Source organism: Camarhynchus parvulus, chromosome 1A, assembly GCF_901933205.1.
Source record: "Camarhynchus parvulus chromosome 1A, STF_HiC, whole genome shotgun sequence".
NCBI classification, from domain to species: domain Eukaryota; kingdom Metazoa; phylum Chordata; class Aves; order Passeriformes; family Thraupidae; genus Camarhynchus; species Camarhynchus parvulus.
In genome coordinates this window covers 55703071-55725851 of record NC_044586.1, presented here as the reverse complement: position 1 = coordinate 55725851, position 22781 = coordinate 55703071, and the positions used below count along the sequence as shown (strand labels likewise).

The following is a 22781-nucleotide window of genomic DNA, read 5'->3' as shown; positions in this document are numbered from 1 at the left end:
GGGTGTTCACATAACAGAGATGCCTGGCAGTAGTTCCAGGGATTGTGCAAGGGCTGCCATGAAGTCAACCAAGAAAGAGATGAAGGAGCCACTCCCCAGCCAGAGCAGTGGGGTGGAACTGCCAGCCAGGGACCCATCCCTCACCAGCTGACAGGGTTAGGTGGAGCAGCTGGAAAACCACTCTTTCCACAGCAGAGAGCCCTCATTCCCACTCCAGAAGAGCCTGCCCACAGCCAGGGGAGCTGCTGCCCACCTTCAGTGAATTATTAGAGCCAGGCACCCTTCAACCCCTTCAGCCAGTATTGTATAGGCCAAAGAAAATTTTAATGCTTCTTTTTTAACCCATTTGTATAACTTTGAACCCCTGGTCCTTACGGGACCCCCAGATGCCTTTGGGAACCTCTGGCCACATCCAGCCATGACCACAGCAATGCCTTTCTGGCATGCTATGGTTTCTCTGACTGAACACCAGCACGTCCAGCATCCTCCTGCTGTGCTGGAAGACACTTGTCCCAGGCCACCCACTGGGGCCAGTGATAAACATGATGAGTGTGTGGGGCACAGGGACAGACTGTAAGGGCCACCTAGTGCTTTGTGTGTGGCATGAGCTGGCACGAGTACCCACAGCAGGGGACTCCAGAGGAGGAGAGCAGCTGAACTGGTGACTGTTGTGTGGGTGGGACAGAAAACAGCGCATGAAGGCTGTTGGTGGATTGCCAGCCAGCCCACATGGATGTGAAATTACTCTTTATTTCCACTGTAATCAAGATTTATGAGAGCTTTATGTTGATGTGCCTTGTGGAGATGCACACATTGAGCACCACTCCATGTTGCCAGCACAGACTTACACCCATGCATACCTTTAGGTGTGTTTCCTGATGATTATCAATTGTGTCCTGAACACGGTGGCAAGATTGGAATGTTTCTAATCTGCTGCAGCCTGGGAAACATGTGGGCAAAGTTCTATGGTGCTTTTGTCTTTTCTGCATAGTTCTTCCTCTGCATCCAGTAGATGCTGCCTGGATATGACTCTCCTGGCCTGCCACATGTATTGTGTAAATGAAAGTTGGAAATAGGTTTCCTTATGAGCGCTGCTGCACGTGCCACAAACAGCTGGACCCACGAGTTACAGAACATGATGAAATGTTTCCCTGCCTGTTCCTACCTAGAGATATTTCAGTACCATTTCCCTGCTGATTCCAAACCTGTTTCTTCATGCTTCAAAACTAGGTTCTACGTGCTGGGGATGGCTTGCACAATCTGTTTCCAATGCAGAGTTCAAACACTTCTGATACTTTCATGAAGAAAACATGGAGCAAGGTTTCATGTTTGCTAATGCCACACCTCAAGCAGTTTTTCTTAAAAATAGTGATATTTTTAGAAAACAACAAATCTTGGTTTGTTGTTATCTTAATATTTCTAACTTGCAAGCCTTCAATATGTGGCTAATCTGAGTTTTCATATTTTCTTTGTGAATATGAGTGCTGGATACTTTCCTATTAATCTGGAAAGATTTTACTCTTGCATAACTATGGGTGTGCAGGAGTTTGGCCTTTACAAAAAACATTACATCTTTGAAACTCTTAATGACAAGATAACATGGCAAGATATAGTCCAACTAAAAGTTTAAAAGATAGCATTGTCTTTATGCCATATAACAAAACAAGATTATTTTATTTTTTATTTTATGTGTATACCTTTAAACTGAGTCAAGCTGGGAAAATTTCAGTCTTTCCAGAAAAGATTTCATAAGATTTTATGTGTAACTAAATAGAGGGTTGTATTGTAGTACATAAATCACAGTATTTTCAACACAAAAACTTGTTGGGTAATAGAAGATAGCTTAGCAGGTGGCTGACGACGGTAAGAGGTTAAAGTTCAGATTCATTTCAAAGAACATGACCCACAGGTTAAAAAGAAATACTGTAAGTAACAGTTGAATTAGAAAATATACAGGAAAGCCTGTATAATTAAGGATGTTTTATTGAGCATTCTGGAGAAATACATGCAGTTACGCTGAAGACTGAATGGCAAATTAGAAGCGACGAATATTGAGTTGTATTATTATGTAGAAGGATTCTGGGCTTACAGGCCTTAACACAACTCATTGATTATTCTTGCTGCCTCCTAACTTAGGATTTAGAGGAAAAAGGCAGCACAAGGCTTTAATGACAAATTCTATCTTTCTAATGATATGGCTGCACACATCGCTGCCTAGACAAGGGGAGGCAGGAATTGTCTCTTAAAAGTAGCATTACATTAGTTCCTTTGGTTTTAACTCAAATTCTGACCAAGCTTTCTGTGGGTCTTGAGAGGCTTTGCCAAGTGAATGAGCTGCCACATGTCTGAGTGGTTTAGCTTAATTTGAAAGACAGTTTGGAAGCTGTGTGAACATGTACTCATAGTGGACAATTATATAAAAATTTGCCCATAGGGGTAGCTTACTGTAACCCCAGTTATTCACAATGTGGCTTGGACTTTGCTATGTGAAGGGGTTATTTATTGGTTATTATCATTGGTAATCACATGGCAAAGTACAGGCCACCACCACCACTCATCTGCTGTATGACCAAGGAGCACCTCACCAAGGACACAGGAGCACTTTGGTCTCTTCTGAGAGTCACTGGGAGTCTTGGACTGAGGTTATGTTGTGACAGGGATGTCATGAACACGTGTCACAGGCCTGCATTTACATAATGCACTTTATGCTTGAGCAAAAAGAAGTGAGGTAGAACTCTGTCCCACAGTTTGTCAAGCAGCAAAATGTGGTCACTGTTTTACCAGGTAAATAGAGAAATTCAGAGCACAAAGACTGTCTTTGGGTCTTCAGTCTAAGAACCTTAACTCTGTGAAAGTAGTGTTGAAATACTCTGTAACACTCTGGGGGTTTCTTTGTGTCCTGTCCCCATCTAGCACCTGAGCTGACCATCACTCAGATACCAGGTTGGGTTTATTGCATTTTACCTTGTCAATGAGGAGCATGGAAGGTACCCGTAACAAGTTCCCAGAAAAAAATCTGAATTGCTGCTGTATCAACACAACTGAGGAATTAGACTGAGCAGATCTACACAGAAAAAAGTGAACAGGAAGAATGAATGTCAACAAATATTTCCTGTGTATTTGTCCTGTGCCTATAAATGATAATCATTTACCTCTTCTTTTGACTGGAGCAGCAGCACTGATTTTCAGGCAGGGGAGCTCCTTCTATCTGTGTGCTTGTCTGACAATGATTTGCTCTTCTCTTTAGTTTTTGATAGTTTTTAAAATCACCTTGCATGTTGAAGCCTTCAGGATGCCTTCATGAAAGGCTTCTGTAACAGACTGAGTACAGGGGCATCAAGTTAATGCTGTAACAAGAGGTATCAAGAAGGACTTCAGAGCAGGGAGACCGAGGGGCTCTGGGGAGCAGTTATTTTTTCATCAGTTCTCCTGGTCAAAGGGAAGGGGTTTGAAAGGGCCAGCTGAACCTGGTGACTCAACAAATACTCACAGAACTGGGGCCACAGCCAGGGGCTGGCTGCTTGTACCATGGGTCCCGCTTTGAGAACCTGGACTACTGATGGGGTCCATCTGGCAGAGAAAGGGAAGAACATCTTTGGTCAGGGGCTTGCCCAGCTGGTGAAGAAAGCTTTTAAGTAAGGGTGCCAGGGGAGGAAAATCTCAGTCCTTTCCAGTCCTACCAGTTCGATTCCAGGGACAGCAAGAGATGCCCAGACACTGAAGTGGAATCACAGGTCAGCAGGAGAGCACCTGAAGGGCAGCACAAAGGAATTCCAGACACTCCAGCCAGAGTTGGTTTCATTGGGCCCCAGCTTCACTGCCCTGTGCAGGCACACACAGCACAGGGGATCAGCAGGAGGAGGCAGAGATGTGCACATCCCTGCAGGGCTGTGATCTTGTGTCCTGGGATGGCTGCTGTGCCTGGAGTGCTGGAATGGAAGGACAGGGCTCTTTAGGAAGGACAGACAGGAGACATGAGGGGAGGGTGCTGCCCTCATGGCAGTGACCAGCTGGAGGGCATGGAGCAAAGTCTGGGGGAAAGAGGAGAGAGCCTGTGGGTCAGGATTAAAGGGAGGGCAGGGACAGGGGACATTGCACTGGGGTCTGCTACAGCTGCCAGGCCAGGAAGCACAGGAGGTCCTCTATGGGTGTTCTCACATTCAGAACATGGGGAACTTCATCCCCCCCAGCATCTGCTGGAAGGACAGCACAGTAGAGCATAAGCGATTCCAGGAGATGCCGGGAATGCCTTGGTGGTAACTCCTCCAAGGGACAGGGGAGCCAGCAAGGAGAGGTTCTGTGCTGGACTTTGTTCTCACCAGCAGTAGGATCTGGAGGGGAATGTGACTCTCCAGTGCAGCCTGGGCTGCAGTGACCATGAAGTGGTGGAGTTTGAGATCCTCAGGGTGGTGATCAGGGTGCACAGCAAGCTCAATACCCTGGACTTCAGCAGAGCAGATTTGGGCCTGTTTGGGGATTTGCTTGATAGAGTGCCATGGGAGAAAGTCCTGGAGGGAAGAGAAGCCTGAGACAGGTGGTTAATATTCAAAGGTCACTTCCTCCAAAGTCAGGAATGATGCAAAGAGGAAGTCAGCAGGACTGGGAGAATGAAGAGCTGCCCACTGTTGGAGAAGATCAGGTTTCAGACCCTCCAAGGAACCTGAAGGTGTACAAGTCCATGGAACCTGATGGGAACCATCTGTGGATCCTGAGGTGGAGGGAGTGGGTAAGCCAATACACATCATATTTGATAAGTTGTGGTGGTCCAGTGAAGTTACCACTGACTAAAAAGGGGGAAACATAACCCTCATTTTTAGAAAAGGAAAAAAGAAAGATATCAGGAACTACAGATTAGTCAGTCTCATCTTGGTGCCCTGGAAGTGTTCAAGGCCAGGTTGGATGGGACTCTGAGAAACCTGATCTAGTGAAAGGTGTCCCTGGCCATAGCAGGAGGGTTGGAATGAGATGATCTATAAGCTCCATTCAAAACCAAACCATTCTATGAATGATCTTAGGACTAAACTGAAATATGGTGATGAAATCTGCAAGATGGTTACTTTATCCTGCCCAAACATAAAAAGAAGGATTTATTAGACGTCTGCTAAAAATGATTGACAGTCAGTATCTGTATCTGCTTTAATATAATTTTAGTCTGTGATCTTTATTGTTTCTATGTTTGCTATAAGGAGAGGCTATGGTTGGTTAATCCAGCAGCTACAGCTTGCCCTGTCATAGCAGGAGATATGATATGTCGCTTTTCAAAGTTTTAAAACAAAACAGTTTTCAGCAGAAGCCTCCCAGACCGTGGGTTTGCAAGCTGTGCTTGGGAAACAACACCTCTCAAGCCATTGCTCAAGCCAATGAGAACCTGCTTGTTCAAGGTGTGCCTTATACACACCCTGTTCTGCTATATAATTCATGGTAATTATATGCTCGCTGAAAACACAGAACAAAACCAGAACTGGGAACAAATAGGCAGTCTGGGAAAAAAAAAAATCTTTGGTCTGTAACAATTTTTAAATAGATGCCATCAGATTGCTCCTGCAAAAGTTATCATCACAGCAGAGCAGGACTCTGGCTTCTTGCTTGTAACTAGCCTCACCCTTGCCAAACTTTCCTGACAGTGGGCATGCTGTGTGAGAAAATAAAGAAGTCACTAGGGAATAACTAACTCTCCCAAACTGGCATTAACACAGGTATACTTTTTTCCTTCCCTAGACCCTGTGGAACAAACACGGGAAGGAGGCTTGAACAGCTTCCAGGTAGAGTGGAGCAGGGCTTGCCCTCTCCTTGTACTGGTGTAAAGGGAGTCCAGCCCCACTCAGTTTCAAGGGTAGGATTGGTGACCTCTGCCTCCTCTAAAAGAAAAAGCCAAGGTGCCAGACTGGGGAGGGCAGAGCAGCAGGCCCTTGGTGACAGCAGGGACCTTAACTGCTGCTGCCCATCATTAATGTAGGGCTGCACACTCTCCATGCATGGGGCCATAAACCTGAACTTTATGCAGTTGCCAGTCTCTTACTGCTCTTGGTTTACTCACAGCAAAGTATAATTTTGCTTTGGTTTCATTTCTCAGGAGTTTGTTAGTTTCCTGAGGAGAAAAAGTATGAACTCATAACTCTCCTAGTTAGAAGTGCACAGGTTATTTAATTCACTGTAGCTGTATTTTATCAATTAGTACCTGCTAATTAGTTAATTACTATGCCAGTAGTGTAACTATGAATAGATGTTCTGTTGCTGAGTGTGGTGACAGAATTAAACCCACATGCAATGAGATACTCCCCACAGACTCTCCCATGCTCCCCACAGTTGTTACTATAGAAAAGATGCAAAATCCCAGCCCTTTCTAAACTATTTTTATATATATGCATACACACATACACACACACACATATACTCACACAGACAAATTCTACTGTTTTCTCTTGGTAAAGGACAAAAATATGTAAGAATAAACCAAGATCCTATAAACTACAAAAAAACTCACAAAACAAGAAAACATTCCTATAAAGAAAAACATCCAAACCAATCACCTGATATTTTAGAAATTAAACTAAGAAATGATCATTAGTGGGTGGCAGTATTTGCAACAGTGAGACTATAGACACAATATGGCAGAAAGAGCTCTGGGTGTCACAGAGCATTTCTTTTCAGATGAAGACTGCACTTGGAGAAGTTTTTCAGATAGGATAAAAATGTAGGACTACAAAGGACAGAAATAAAAAGCTCTATAGGCTAAACTATGCTTTGCAAATCAGAGGATGTGGAAGGAATTTGAATAGCTGAGTTTCATTGTCTTCCTGTTAATATGATGGTGAATGCTGAATAATTTCAAGGGAAGAAGAAATACTGCATTCTCAGAGAAATTTAATCTGGCCATAGGTGTCAGCGAAGATAATGAATTTTAATGGAATAAGACGTTTAAATTACATTTTTCTATAGATACTTATATGTAAATTAACTCATATAACCAATGCTACATGTGTCTTCAAGTCTGGAGCTATTTAAATAATACATAACGATAGCTGATGCAGAATCATTCTAAGTTGATTTACCTGCTTTTGGTCTTCTTTTGAAATTTTAATTACATTACGACAGAAAACTCAGTGCTGTGATACAAAGTGGAAGGCTTTGAAGACCAAAAATAAGAACACTAACATAATGTGGATTGATAATCAGAAGAAAACAAACAATAACATAACTATAAATGCTTAAAAAATAATTAAGGTTGCATATGATCTATCATCATGATAATGAAGGCAACTCTCACGTAAAACAATGGTTTTTCTGAAGATCTCCTGGATATTTTAAAAACAAACAAATAACCCCCAATCAAACAGGAAAACCTCAACAGGCAAACAAACAAACAAAAGTACAACTTTCACACATCCAAGAAAAGCTAGAAAAATTTGATGTGAGTGTAAGATCAGACTGTAAATGCAATGAATCCTTGTCTTTATAAGTGCAAGCATTAGAAGATTGGTCTTCTGGTATCTTAAGCCTGTCCCATAAGTGTTGATTAATTTTCACTAGAGTGAAAGCAGAGAGACTTATCTGTGGAGCACAAAACTCCATTGGGTGAGCAAGGGCAGTAGAATCCAGCCTGAATGAATCAGACAAATAACCACAATTATGTTAACTAGGTGCCTAGGGCATTACCTTAGTGTGCACAAAACTGTGAGATGTTGAGCTCTTGATGAACCAGCTGCTCTTATCAGGAGCCTGGATACTCATTGATGCCAAGGATTACATCCTCTCAGGATGGGTAAACTGCAGGAAAACACTAAAATCAAGACATCCAGAAGATGAGAGTGTATGGAGACACCCCAGCATCAAGAAACAGCACTTAGCACTAGGTGGTGCTCTTTTCTCTACTATATTACTATTCAATGGTTGTGAGGGACTTTTTTTCCTTACACTGTCACATTTGTTACAGTAGGACTTCACTCAAAGAACAGAAAACGCAGAAGAAAAAGTATAAAGAAACCAGAATTCTTTCTTGTGTTGATTAGCCATTGTCCATGGGCCTAGAGATACAAATAAGGTCACAGTAATTTCTGAGTGGACACTGCTGCTGCTCCTGGTTCTTTTCTGCCAGTGGTATTTACAGCGTCCCAGCAGTGAGGGATTTCTTACTTTCCCAGAGATTTTCTGGGATATGAACATAGACCACTGTCATGAACTTCATTCCTGAGATCCTCCTTCTGTATTCTCAATCACAGTTTGTTCCTCTGTAAGTCTTCTTCGTTCATTCCCTCCAGGTATTTCTGTTCTTTAGTTATGTGCTCTGTGGCTATTATGTAACCAGGGATACACACACACACACACACACACACACACACACACACACACACACAGAGCTAGTTTAAGTATTTTCCCTTGTACCAGCCTATCATACATTACAGGTCCTCCTTATTCCTCGTATTTTTCTAAAACAGCCCTAATTTCTTCAATGCTTTAATTACCTCAGCCTCAGAAGAATATTTGCTAAGATCTACATTTTCCATGGAAAGCCAGAGAATGAGATAATAACTTCAGTAGTTATGACAATGTCTAGTAGAATCTCCTAATACAGAATGACTCAGTGATGAAAAGTGGTAAATGAAATTCAGAGCATAAAGACAGAGGAGAAAATGGTCTTTCATTTTACAGGGAAAACAAAGTAGAAAAAGATTTCACTATTACCATACAGGAAGAAGATATTAGATGGTGAATAACAAATGCCAGCTCAGTGCTGGTCAATCAGACAAACATAGCCTCAGGACCTGCAAACAAAATGGGAAAAACAGAGAACATCCTTGTGCTAGGGTAAGAATCCATGGTGCAGCCTAACATGGAGTTAGTTTCAGTACAGCCTCCTGATTTCAGGCAGGAGGTAACAGAATTGGAAGAATCCAGAAATGGGCAGTAGAAGTACTCAGTAATGGTATGAGCAGAATCAAGTGGATTCAGAGCATTCAGCTGGAAAAAAGAGACAGCTGAAAAGTCATGTCTAGTTTGATGTTCACTCTTCTTTCTAGTGGGTCCCCTGAAATAAAGGAATACTTGTTTTTATTCACTTTTTGGAGAGCGAGTTCCTTTAGTGCTATCCCAAACATCTATCAGACTTGTACTGTATTAACAGAATTTTCTGTCTCCCTCCATCTATATTTTCCTGATCCTCAGTGAATGGTTTGTTAAAGCCAGTTCCTTTTTGTTCTTTATAACTCCTTTTCAACTCCACCACGCTGGTTTCTGGCCCTCTTTGAGAGCAGCAGCACTTAGGGCTTAACCCATCAGAGCATTAAGAAATGTTCTGCAGGTGCTGTTGCTGCCCAGTGATGGCCCTGGGGTATCTGCAGGGGTGCTGGCCATCTGCCCTGGCTGAGCCACAGGTTTTGAAGGCCCCAGCAGAGCCTGGGAAGTGCCCCACACTCCCAACACAACATTAACAGAGATGGCCAAGGCAGATCCAGATAGCATAGCCTGAGAACATAGGAGATGCTTTTCAAGGAGAGCATGTGTACCTGGCCTCTTCCTCTGGTCCAGTCTCCTAAGCCCACAGACATTGGGGCTGCCTGTTCCTTTTATTATCTGTTAATAGAGGCATTGTTCACAAATCTTGTCTAATCCCTTTTTATGCCTGCTAATAGCCTGCTTTCCCAAACTCCTGTGGCAATGAATTCCAGAAGTTCATTACCCACTGTGCAAAGAAGTGCTCTTTCATTTCAAGAGCAACTATATCTATACTCCCAGTCCACAAATATAAATTTAAATAAAATTCAGTCTGTCACTGTTGTATCATCTTTTGGCCTAAGTGTTTCCAAGTGATAGACACACAGTAAGTGGTATAAAAATAAATTAAAATAAATATTAAGGCAAACAAGACTCAGTTTCTTGCATTTTTCCAGGGGAAGGTGAGGAGTTGTTTGACCATTGCTACTACCTGGATAAGTGCATGCCTCTCCTCCACCCAAGTGTAAGCCCAGCCCTGAGATGGAAGCACATCCTTCCTCACAGAGAGGGGAGGTGAGGTTTGGTGCTGCAGCTGCCATGGTACAGCACGTGGTGCTTCTGCAAACCTGGCTTGGGAACTTCTGCTTCTCGCATCTCCCAGCTTGTTATATCACCATTTCAACCAGCTTTTTTCTGTGTGACAGTGCCAAGCCAGGCTGCACACACAGAGAGAGTAAAGCAACCTGTGCCATGCTTAATCTACAGCTGTCATCCCTTAATTTATAAATTCCATGATGCTATCAAAATAAAAACTCTCCGCTTTGTCTTGCAATATCTGCTCTTTACCTGCCCAACCCTCTGTTGTTCAGGTAACTCTCCACCCACTTGCTCTTCCCCAAGCTCCTATGTTTTCTGTGGCTTGTGGTCCAAGTATTGTTTAGGTAATTAGTCATGTCTTCACCCACCTTCCATCCTTCTTTTTTTGTTATTACTATTTATTGGTTTTATTGTGGTAATGCCTAAGGATGACAATTAGGAAATGGGATTTTGTAGAAAATTGTACAAGTTCTAAACTGAAGAAATCACCATCTGCATCTTAGGCACTCCATAAGCAGTGAATAGAGAACTGGGAGGGAGTCTGGGAACACAGAAGGATAAGATGTTTGCACAGTGTAATAATAGAATTGGCCAGCGAGGAACCTCTGCTAGTAGTCATCTGCAGGTTCTGCAGGGAAACAGAAAATTTCCCAGTCTCATTGGAACTACTTTCATCTGGATATTTTATCAGAGATGGGTAACTTAACACTGATTCCATTTGGAATGTGCTAGGGTTTGATGCTTTTCATTTAAATGCATAAAGTAATTTTTTTCCTGTCTTATCCAGGGCAGATTGGCAAGGCTGCACAAGGGATGCTGCCCAGAGGAGTCCGCCCTGGGACTGCTAATGCTGTGCTCACCATACAAATACAGGACTCCCATAATTCAGTACCTTTCAGAAGGCTGAACCAAAAATTGATACCACGATGATGAAGAGGGAAATGGGAAGGGCAGAGGAAGGATGAGGATACTATTAGGAAGGACATAATGAAAAATCCATCATGTTGGGTAACTGTATCCTTAAGCCAAAATGTATGTTGTGCAACTGTGACACATTCAAGTCTGAACAGCTGGTTTTGGTGAGAGGCAGCAGAAATTAATTTCCCGTGCAGCTTTTGTATTAATAATTAATCTCGTTAAGGTGTGGTCTAATAGTGTTTGCACAGGCACAGGAATCAGCTCTAATATTGTTTTTGACAAGCATCTCTTCTACAGGCATCTGCAATACATGTGTCCTTCTTGCCTCAGTTCCTCTCTACAAGAAGGAAAGAGTTGTACAGACTTCGGTTAAGATCTGTAAAGCAGCTGGCTACTTTATTTACTACTTTACACAGTTACTACTCTGTATTCTTTTGCAGTGACACGAAGGCAGCATAACATTCAGCTATCCTGACCATGTTGGGTTTATTTCAAAGCACTGGTGAGTCAGGCCCAAGGACCAGGTTTAGAAGCACAAGATTCTGACCCACAGGATTAAGTCCCTTGCAAAAAACACAGGACCTGGCTAACCTTGGGAGATATTTAACAATCCAAAGACCCAGTAAGGTCTTGTCCTGCTAAGACTTACTTTATTCTTCATACTGTGCTACATTTTAATAGTGTTATCATAAATGATTGAACTAAATTACATTACTATAAAGACTACTTTTTTGGTATTTTTCCCACTCAGCTCCATTATTTAGATTCGTCCTTTACTACCTGAAGGGACTTCCAGTTGCCAGGGTGAACTTGGAAGATTTTACTGCAAAACAGGTGATCCCAACTTTCAGTTAACCAACAAATCCTCAAAACACAGTGACATAAAAGGCATATTCATTCTTAGTGATATCCACTGATTTGAATCATGAATCTGTTTAAGATCACAGAGTGGAGGTTTGCTCCAGAGATATGTTTTAGCTCTGTTTTTTTTTTCATGTATTTTCTTCTAGTATGGCAGTACTGGTTCAATGGGGATCTAATGTGTATTTGTGCTACATGGGATATAATACAATATGCGTGTTTATATCAAAATATATATGAACCTTATATGACCATCTTAATATAGACAGTAGTTATAGTAGTACAAATTACAGCATTCCCTAGGCCCAGATGAAAGATAAGTGTATGGGCAAAAGCCCATTTTTTTATATAACAGAACCACTCTGGCTAGCCAGGGGCCAAGGAAATGATACTGCTCTGTTAACAATAATGTAGTTAACACAATAAATTTTTTATGAGTAAAAAGCATTAGTAAACAATTAAATACTTTCTTTCTTCATCAAGTGTAGTGGTTCTATTCCTACTGAATCCTCTGCTCAGCTCCAGATATGATCCTTTAATCATATGTTTCTTTTCATTGTATTTTCTCCTGTACAGTTCATTCATTTTCTGGAAGGTAGATGGAAAACACCAACCTCCTTTCTTCTCACTTCAGAGGTGCCTCATGCTGCTTTTCCTCTTATGCTGATCAGCTCCAGAAATAACCCTGCAGAGCCATTGCTTGGCTTTGATTCCAGAAATCCCTCTTCCTTCTCCACCCTGTCCTTTCTGGTTTCTCTACCTTCTTCTCTCCACAGACATCTGTACTAAACCAGTTTGTTTCCTTTCCTTATCTGCTGTTATTCTGATTACATAAACATCACATTGCACTCCTTTTTTCCTTCTCAACTTTGAGATTACTTCCCCCCATCCTGTCATGAGCCAAGTTTGCAGCCTGCTTTGTTCTCCACAGTTATTAGAAGCAAATGCTCCCCTGTTGCATATTTTAGCCTGCCAGTTAAGAGTGGCTTAACACTTTTCTTTACTCATTGTTATTTAACCAAAAGTCTTAGTGAGTGATGGGAAGAAAATGGTAGATATTTAAAATGTCTTTTATAGGCTTGACTGCTTTCCAAGACCTGCAGTTTAAAATGAGAAGCCAGTCAGAGAAGAAAAACCTACTTTCAGAAAGTTCTTAAAAATCAAATTGTAACAGTTTTTAGAAGTTTAGTTTTGTTCATAGTGGAGATCTTCCAAAAGCTGATTATGGAAAAGCCTAAGGCTCATGTAAGCCCAAGGCATCAAGCAGAAAATAAAAAGAGAAGTTTCACTTTGCCAAGTAGAAAGCTGGAAGCACTGTATACATTAATGTTGAAGAGTTTAGTGTTTATGAGAGAAAATGGAGTGATTATTGCTGATGCGTGAATGTTGCTCACATAATTTCCATCAGCAACAGCTCATGAAACCCAGTTGCATAGGAGTTCAGTTACCTTTCCTGCATCAAAAGATACTGGAATACAAGGAATTGTTGGGTCACAGTTCATGGACAGACATGGACAAGCAAAAAGGAGAGAGAAAATCTGTGGACACTTATATGAGCCCAAATATTCCCATTTTTCAAATTATTGTATGAATGAATATGATATAAATTTTGCTCATTTTAATTTATAGATTATATTCTATTTGCCTAATGTTTAGGCTTCATGGTGTGTTAAAAATCATGGAATAAATTGTGGCTTCTTTGTGGCAAAGGAGTTTTTTTAGTATATACATTCAAGAAAACAATAGTCACTAATGAGATTATATACTAGCTGATTATTTTGTGTGTGTGAATTTGATAAAACAGCATGAACTACGCAGATGATGAGATGCAATGTCCTTCAATATTGCTAATTTATAGCACTTGGATATTTAGTGTTTCACTGTCTGCATCTGAAAGAATCTCTGCCTTCCATAGTAGTGGGGAGATGCCCAGGTCAGGTGCTTAACTTGACAAAACCTAATATTTGACTTGACAAAACCTAAGGATTTTTCTTGAAGCCTTCTACCAGTCATGGTGAAATTAATCTATTTGACACAGATTAATCAGAAATCAATGATTTATATATTATTGCCTGTCTCAAAGAAACCAAGTCACCTCTGTTGCTTAACAGAATTTCCTCTTCAAAGTAATGTTCAACAGGTCAAAGAAATAAACAACTAACAAGCCAAATCTTTGATTAAATTGACTTATTTAGCACTGCTAAGTTATCAGTTAAAAAAATTGAAGTGGTCTATTTCAATTAGATAATTTCAAACCCAGCTGGCACAGCATAGACACAGCTGATACAACTTGTCTGCAAACATCCACAGGTCAAAGCACAGGGCTCTGACCCCTAAGTGGGGTCTGCTTGGCTCATTCAGGTTGTGTGCAGCTCAGTGATTTTAGGCAGCTTCTGAGGCTTACAGGAATTCTGTGGGCAGCCTGACCATCTGTGCAGGGTGTGCTGTGTGTGTGTCAGGCAGAGCATTCACCCTTCCAAGCACAGGTTTTTGTTTGGTTGCCCAGTGAATGAAGCTCATGGTGCTGAGTCATGTGGCAGGAGAATGGAGGCAGTGAAAGTGCGGCAGGAGAATGGAGGCAGGCAGTGAAAGGGTGGCAGGAGAATGGAGGCAGTGAAAGTGTGGCACTGTCACCGGGATGGCTGCCAGGGAGGGATGAGGGGTGTTCCCAGCAGTCCTTCTCTAAGCACCGAGCAGGGACCAGAACTGTAAACTCCCCCCACTCCCTAGCCCCGAAGTTTGTCCCCCCTCTGTCTGCAGCTGCTCAGGGAGCGACCAGAGGTGTTTGGTACGTGTGTGTGGTGCTGTAGCCATGAGGACAGGGGACCTTTAGGCAAGCTTCATTCATTAGCTGTGAGATTGGACAAATCTGTAAATGTTACCATCTAGCCTATACAGCTTTCTATAAAGATAAACTAGACACTGGCAATTTAGCTACATACTTAGACAATAGAAAAAGGGAGATTTTGTGCCCTTAATATTATTCAAGTTACTCCTTCAAGGAGATGAATAGGATGCGGGAGGGCGCAGGTCATTCACATTATAAGAAATGAAAAGCAGATTTGATTCAAGTTTCCTGGTGCAGCCAAGTTAACAGTATAGCATGCTGCTTGTTTACATTGGACAAGTTGGGAAAAAAATAAAATAAAAGCTCATTTTGACAGAAGGGTTGTATGTTTTCTGGAATGGGGAACACAGAGAAAAATCCTGCATAGAAACAGGGCCTATGTCTTCCTGCTTTATTACTGAATGGACACATACCAGGCAATTTGCATGAAACATGGTAAGAAGCTAAATGTCACTTGCTAGATCAATTTCAGAACAGTCTGGAATTGGAGTGAAATATACAAGACAGAAAATATGTGGGCAATACTGTAGGATTGAAATAAACACAACTTCAAATAGAAAAATTTTACTATAGCACCAACATTTTTTAATACCAATGGGGATAAAAAAACCTTTGTCATTAAGGTCTGAAATTTGTGCATACTAACCCATTTATATATGTGACATTAAGCTCAGGAGAACTTCTGCCAGACTTTGATCTGCTAACTTCTTTTTCAGTATGGAAGAGAGAGGGCTGGATGAAGTCAAGCTGTAGCAAATGTCTAATAGTCACACAACAGCCAGAAAAGAAATGGCCCTGGAAAGGTCTAGAGTATGATTTTGAGTCTGAGCATCCTGCAGCTGCTACTCCCTGCTCGGTTTTCAGCACAGCTCACATAGCACACCAGAGACACTGACTCAGCAGGATTTTACAGGCATGGGCAATATGATGTGGATGAGCTTTGCTGGACAGCAAAAGATGCTATGTGAAATAAATGCTGGGCCCAGGTATACATTTGGCTTGAGTATGCTTATTACATTAACCTTGTAACTGTGCCAGCTGAAAAAAATGCATTGGATACTTCTGGATAAGATTTGGATTTGTAAATCTAGTGCACATAAATTGTGAGAACCTAATTAGGCCATAGGATTCCACTGACTGTGGGTGAGCTGCAGGTATTTTCAAAGAGCTCAGTACAATATCCACAGATGCATGACACAGCCAGAGTCTTCAGTCCCCTCTAGATGGAAACACCCTGAACTATGAAACTCCTATCACTCTCATTTTCAGCCTGTTTGATATGAATGCAAACACAATTCACCTGTAGGAACTTTATCGGCTATCTTGCCCATCCCATAAAATATCGTGGCAAAAGGAGAAACAAGGCATCTGACCTATGGCATCAAATACAGAATAATGAGCTGAGAAGCCTAGGAAGATCTAGTCTTTGTTCTGCCTGTACCAGACTCCCTCAATGATTTCATACTGAACTGTCTGCCTTTTGCATTTTTCTGCCTTTTGGATAAATATTATCTCAGTTTACCTCAGCAATATGGTATGTTGCTTAAGTTTCCCCTATTTTCAAATGCTGTCAGGGATTTGAATGCTGGTGCTGTGCAATTCAGAAGAAAGGAGACCATAATTTTGTATAGCAACTTCCAGGCTGGCCATTTTCTAGAAACAATCTAATTTCTAGGTAAGTAAAGAAAAATAGAAAAGTTAGAGAAAATAACTATGAGAAACGTGCAGAGCAACCATAACACAGTGGGTTCCTGCTGAGAAGGAGAGACTTTTGAAAGATTCAGGGCTGTGGCTAGAGGCCCCATCCAGATGGGAGAACTCACCTGCACATCTTTGACAGAGGCTGGGGCCTGGGCGTGATCAACCTTCACTATCAAAAGCAAAACAACTAGAACTGCAAGGTTTTTAGCATATCATTAAGAATTCAAACCCGGGCCTATTCTGATGGAAAATCTTCCTTAGGAATGTGAATTGTTTTGGGCAAAATAATCAGCCTTCTTTCCTGGCAGGGATACGATTTGCATCAAAAATTAGTGTCATCCGCCCACTCAGTTTCCAGCTCAAAGCCAGGCATTTCATTAGCGAAGTGAGAACAGAGATGCCTGGCTGGAGCAGCTTCGGCAAACAAACCTGCCAGTACCCCAGAAAGGTGGGAGAACTGCGTGCTCCCGCCGGCACGAGGGTCGCGAGCACAACACAGGGCCAGAAGAGGAATGAGGACATCTCATTCCTGCCCGGGAAAAGGGAAAAACGTGCAAGGGCAAACGACAGCGGGATGAGCCCCTCTTTCCCGGGAGGGAGGCTTTGGAAGCTGATGCAGAGCCCTTGTGCGTTGTGTGTGCAAGAGCCGAGCGTGTTGTTGGCCTGAGAGCAGAGGTGTGTGGGGAGGAGCTGTGCGTGTGCAGCGCTGCAGCAGGCGGGCAGCGCCACGCGTGTGCCCCTGCGAGCCCGGGGAAAAGGCACGAGTGGCAGGGCGCATGGTGCGCGCTGAGTGTGCCGAGCCTTCATGGGCGAGCAGGCGTGAGGGGAGCCGGGTGTGTGCCGTGGGAAAGCAAACGCGAGCAGCGTGTGCCCACATAACGAACAGGTGTGCGTGGAGACACGGCGCCTCAGGAGGGGCGTGTGTGTGTGTGAAGGGGGCATGAGGAGGCGATGTCTGTGTCTCTGGGTGTCTGAGTCTGTGCCGGGAGCTCCGCGCCCTCACACCCGCGGTCTCCCGGCGCTGGCGGCTGCCCGGGGCGGGGCCGTTGACGCACTGCGGCTGCAGCGGGCGGGCCCGGCCGGGCGGGGGGCCGGTGACCGGGGCCGTGGCTCGGCCCGCCGGTGGCTGACTGACAGCGCTCCCTGCCCAGGCGCTGGCGGGGCCGGGCCGGCGGGGGGAGGGGGAGGGGGAGGAGGAGGAGGAGGAGGAGGAGGAGGAGGAGGAGGAGGGGAGGAGGGGCAGTGCGAACCGCCCTGTACTGCCGCGGCTCCTACCTATTCATTCAGTCACCTAAAATGGCTGGAGAGAGGAGGTGGCGGAGCAGGAGGAGGAGGTGAGGGGGAGCCGTAGCAGTGCCCCCACCTCCTCCGCGGCCCGGCGGAGCTCCCGGCGCGGCTGCGGCCGCCTCTCGCCCTTGGCACGATGTCGGGCGGCCCGGACGAGAGCTCGGTGCGGGTGGCGGTCAGGTAAGCGGCGCTGCTGCGGGCCGGGGGCGGACGGCGGGGCCGTTCCCGGCGCCCACCCGGCCGGGGGAGGCAGCCCGGCACATCTTCCCTGCGGAGAGGGGGTCGCCTCCCCTCGGCCCCCGCGGAGCCTCTTTTTCTGCACAGCAGTAGGAACTAGCCACAGGAGAGGGGAACCCCCCACCATTCTGGGGTCTTTCTCAGTCATTTCTCTCTAATTTTGAGCAGTGACCCTAAAAATACTCTAACTAATTATAGCCCGGTGCTGGTAGTGCTTACTCATGCAAGCAGAGCAGCCCCTGGACTGTGGCGATGCTGTTTGCATCACGGAGCTTTAGGAGACACGCTAGTATTTTTAGAAGGATAAAGGCTTTTATCCCGCGGAGGCTGTGCCTAACCTCACATACCAGACGGATGGACTCCCATAGGGCTGCTCGCGCTACATAGGAATTAGGTGTATGTAGAAGTCATGATGGGAGGGGAGCTTAAATAATTTTATAACATCAGTTAATTCAAATTGCTCTTTAATCAGAGATAAAAATCTGCTATTCATCAGTGAGCTCTTGGCTCTTCTCGGTTTTCTACGTGAAAATACTATTTTATTGTTTGAAGAGGTTCCAGTTTAGCCCGTGGATGCTTCAGTTTTCAAGATGTCTTTACATGATTGAAGCATGAGAAGAAATACATGTATATGTGCATATATCTATGTCTGTTTATGTATAGATACGTCAATATTTGGGGTTTAATTGTGATACTGTCGATTTATTTCTTTACTTTTAAGAAGTTTCTTTATGCTGGCACACTTGGAGTATTACAACACAAGAAATCAGACCTTGGGGGAAGGTCTGTTTGTCTCAGTGGGTCCTTGGACAGTCTTGCATTAGAGAATCCAAGGGCTGTTCAGGAAGATGAAGAGGGTGATTTCTTAGGTTTATTTTGTTTTCTCTGAAGGATGCAGAAATAAGCGATGTTACTGTGTGCAATTGTTGATACATGGAGTTGGGAGAGCGGTGCAATAACATTTTCAGTAAACAGAGAAGCACCACCCCTGCCTGGTAACGTGGTGTGTATGCTGCAGTTGTTCATTAAAGTCTGATTGCAGCAGCATTTTCTGTTGGGAGAGATGCTTTTGTGAGTGCTATCTGTTGAAGCATTTTTCACATAATGTTCAGGGAGGTACTGTTCTAAAGCATAATTAGGCTGTATTTTTAAAAAGGAAAATATGAGATAGGTGTGATCCTAAAAACAGGGTGTGTTACAGGTTTACAGACTGCTCTCTCATTTGAAGAAAGTATTAAATACTTTCTGAGCCAAAAGAAATAGTGATGTAGAAGTTCATTTACAAATGCAGAGGTTTGTTGCAGCTTGGAATTAAATAAAAAACCTACTGGTGAAGATACATTTATAATTGTAGGTGTGTGGTGAATAGATTAGAAGAATATATGGTAAAGAATTTGTTGAAGTAAATTAAAGTCACCCAACTGTAGTTTTTGACAGCAAATCTCCGATGTTATAGGGTATGTTTCTGCAGTATAACTGTCTAACTAACATTTTGTGCCTGAGTGCAGTTCACTAATAATGAAGGATTGCATTTTTCATCCAGTCTGCTTTCTTCCTTTTGGCAAATTAACCATTCATGTACAAGATTTTCCCCTCTCTGTTTAGCATTCATGAACAAAAGCATGCACAATAATTGTTTTTGCACCAGTAGCTCTTTGTAGATGGTTTTCTTTTATTTCTGATTGTGTATTTTGTGCAGTCCTATAATTCAACTGATTTTGCATCTCAGTGTGTATTGGTGCCATGCTGTACCATGCATTATGAGTATTATATTCTGTTTCCTTGCTGGTTTTGCTTTTCAGTTCTTTTTGGCAACTTGAGCTCAGTTCAGTAATGCTCTCCACAGTTGTGATTAATTAGTTGTTGTGTTTTGTGTGTATGTTTCTGAGCAAGGCTCTCTCTACAGTTGGACCAGCTTTTAGTGCGCAACCCCCATGGTTGCAAGATACACTCCAAAGGCATGAATTTGCTTAGACTTTAAACATAGGTTACAGAGTAGACATCACTGAAATTGTTTGGCAAATTGTTTTTCCAGAACGTGGTTGTCTCACCTAATTGTATCCAACAGGAATGAAAAATACTTCATTCTTTCCAATTAGCACCAGCTTTAAGCTATCATCTGGTATGCTAATTGCTCTCCATTTTCTTCAGTGTAATCATGGCTTTGTGACTGATGAGCTCCGGTTTAGTGAAGCATGAAAGCTGGAAATAGTTTGGTAGATAATCCAGTAACTAATGTTAAATTCCCCAATTGAGAAAAGATTTTTCTCTAGTCACCCACCACTGAAAGACTTGTGGACTTTGTGGATGATGGTGTGCAACTTTGGCAAAGAGCTTTGCTCTCTGTGTGACTAGTGTCTGTTTTCACATAAAGTCAGAGAGCCCCCATGAGAGAACAGTCATCTGATTAGAGAACTTTCTTTTAAATGTGAAAAACTATAATTTTTGTAAGTCTAAAATTTGTCTTCCTTTTTAAGTGTCTTTTCAGCATATGAAGACTAACTTTTGACAAGAAGGCTATGAAATGTTATCAACATCATAGGCAACTGTTTCAAGTTCACAAAAGGATGTAGATTATAGTTTCTAACTCTTGTCTCTTGCAACTTTAGTGGTGTCCACCAGCAAAATACACTGTGTAGGCTTGTGGTGTGTTGGGTAGATGAAGTTCTCACCTAAGATTTAGATCCTCAACAGCCAGTGGTCTAGGTCTGTTACTGCACTTCAGAGCAGTTGTATGACCCATGCAAGGGGCTGGATGGGTCACCCAAGAAGTGTGCAGTTACTTTTACCCTTTTACCAACCAGACTTGAGCTGGGTTGCAGGAATTGAAATGGCTCCAACAGTTCGTGCCTGTCCTTGCTCCACGTGGCTTGGGGCCATTTTAGGATGTTCTAGCAGTGGTGATCTAAGAAATCAAGGTTGCATTTCAGTCCTTTGCATTTTTGGATACACGTTAAACAGAAGAACTTCTGGAGAACAATAATGTTTGGATAGGTCTAACAAGAAGTCTTGTATGGAGGACTGTACCTGATAAAGCATGGAGGGTGTCTGTTATGTCTTCTCCATAGCAGGATCCAAATAGCAGTGCAGAGCACTGAAGGAAATATCTGTCTCCTAGCCCTTCAAAGGTGAAAGATGGCCTTGATCCACTGGGAGTCAGTGAAGGCCCTGGATGTACAGATGATAAGCTTCAGTGTTGATTTGTTAGAGATGCTGTATTAAAACAGAAGAAGACAATAAGTCCAGTGTGAAAAGATGAATTGCTGTACAAGCTGACCAGTAGTCAAGAGAAGATGGTCACTCTGAAAGATGGTCACTCGGACGTGTTTGGGTGACACCTCAGGGGGAGTGGGCAATAAAAAACCGTGCATTACCAGTTGGTGAAGCTGAAGAGCTTTGGCATTGGGCATGTTCTCGTGAAAGATGGAGCCCAGTTGAAACTGTGTTAATGGGCAGAACACAAAGAAGCTTCAGGGGATGGTGTTTTATGATCAGGCATGTTTAATATCTGTAAAGAACAGAGTAGTTAAAGTTTCTACTTCTCATCATCCTAGGTATGCCTGTGTGTATCTCCCCTCTTCCCTGCTTTGGTAAAAGTGCCTCACTGGTGCTGCTTCATCTGCTGTGATTGACATCCGCTTTGTTTCATCCCTTAAGTGAAGAACAGGAGTGTTGTTGCATTCCTCCTCATGTGTATAGAGAGACTCTGGGATCTGGGTACCCAGTTCTACCTTGAGATGTCTAAAAATTTTCTTTTTCATACCCACCCTGGGTGTCTGCAACATGTTGTGACACTGCTTCACAAAAGTGAAATGTTGATGTTTGCCAAGTATAGAAACTGTGTGCAAAATGTAATGGGTCTACAGGTTAATGGGTCTACAGGTAAATGTTTTTAGTAACAGTAGAAGTAATAAGTGCAGCTGATGAATTAAAACCACACTCCAAAAGGGAGATGAAGTAAGCTGGAAAAACACATTGATTACTAATTCAGTTTAGTGGAGATTAGAGGTTTTTACAACTAAAGTTTACTGTGGCATGGCATTAGGATACAGTGTTGACTTTTGATTACACAAGTAGAATATGCTCATCCATTGCAAATTTAGCTTCCTATTGCAAAGCTTTGGTAGGGAATTCTTTTCATACCCCCTGTTGTTGAACTGTGTGATCAGTTGCTTGTCCTGTGTAGGGTTTTTTCCTACTTCACTAGTTTCTGTGTGGGTTTTTTTCCTCCCCATATAGAATCTGCTGTTTGTTGCCATGCCTCCCTCTACATTTTCAAGTTTTTGCATTCTTCTTTTAAAGCATTTTCTTTTTATGCCTTTATAGTGAGGCTGTTTTCCTCTGTGCTAGATCCAGCTATTGTTAGATACACTAGGACAGAAGGAACAGAGTGAAAGGAACCTGTCCTTCTTAGACAAGTGTCTTTAGAATCACTTTGATGGCAGCTGAGATTGATTTTCTTTCTTGGGCTGCTGTTGTGCAAGCAGTTACAGATGTGTTTAAGCTTCCCATCCTGAACAGAACCTCAGATGCTAGATGAATGGACATGTATGCTGTGGTATATATTTTAAGCTCTGGAAATACTAATTTCATGCTTCCCATAATAGTGCTAAGCATTCTCATAAATCATTCTGTAACTAGATAAGCAACAGCAATAGACTACAGTACTATCCATTGGTTCCTTAGAATGGACCAGACTTTTTATTTTAATAGACAGTAATTATTTCCCATCTGTAATCAGCTGTTAAAGTTTTTTTTGGGAAAATATGTAACTGTGTTAATGAAGTTCAGCAGTCTGTAAGTACACAAGAATGCCCCACAGAATAAAAGCGAAATTATCAGCAGCATTAAATAGCAAGCTGTTGGGAAATAACTCTTCTGCATGGAATCTGTTAATGGA

General features: G+C 42.8%; 1 protein-coding gene across 5 annotated transcripts in view; it reads left to right on the top strand.

Moving 5' to 3' along the window:
* The first annotated feature begins 17606 nt into the window (after window positions 1-17606).
* Window positions 17607-22781, top strand: part of KIF21A (kinesin family member 21A) — an 86232-nt gene continuing 81057 nt past the window's right edge. For all 5 annotated transcript variants that reach the window (XM_030961124.1, XM_030961127.1, XM_030961126.1 and 2 more), the window contains exon 1: window positions 17607-17824. In XM_030961124.1, the coding sequence (XP_030816984.1) occupies window positions 17781-17824 (44 nt within the window). In that variant the 5' untranslated portion in view covers window positions 17607-17780. The remainder of the gene's footprint in view (window positions 17825-22781) is intronic.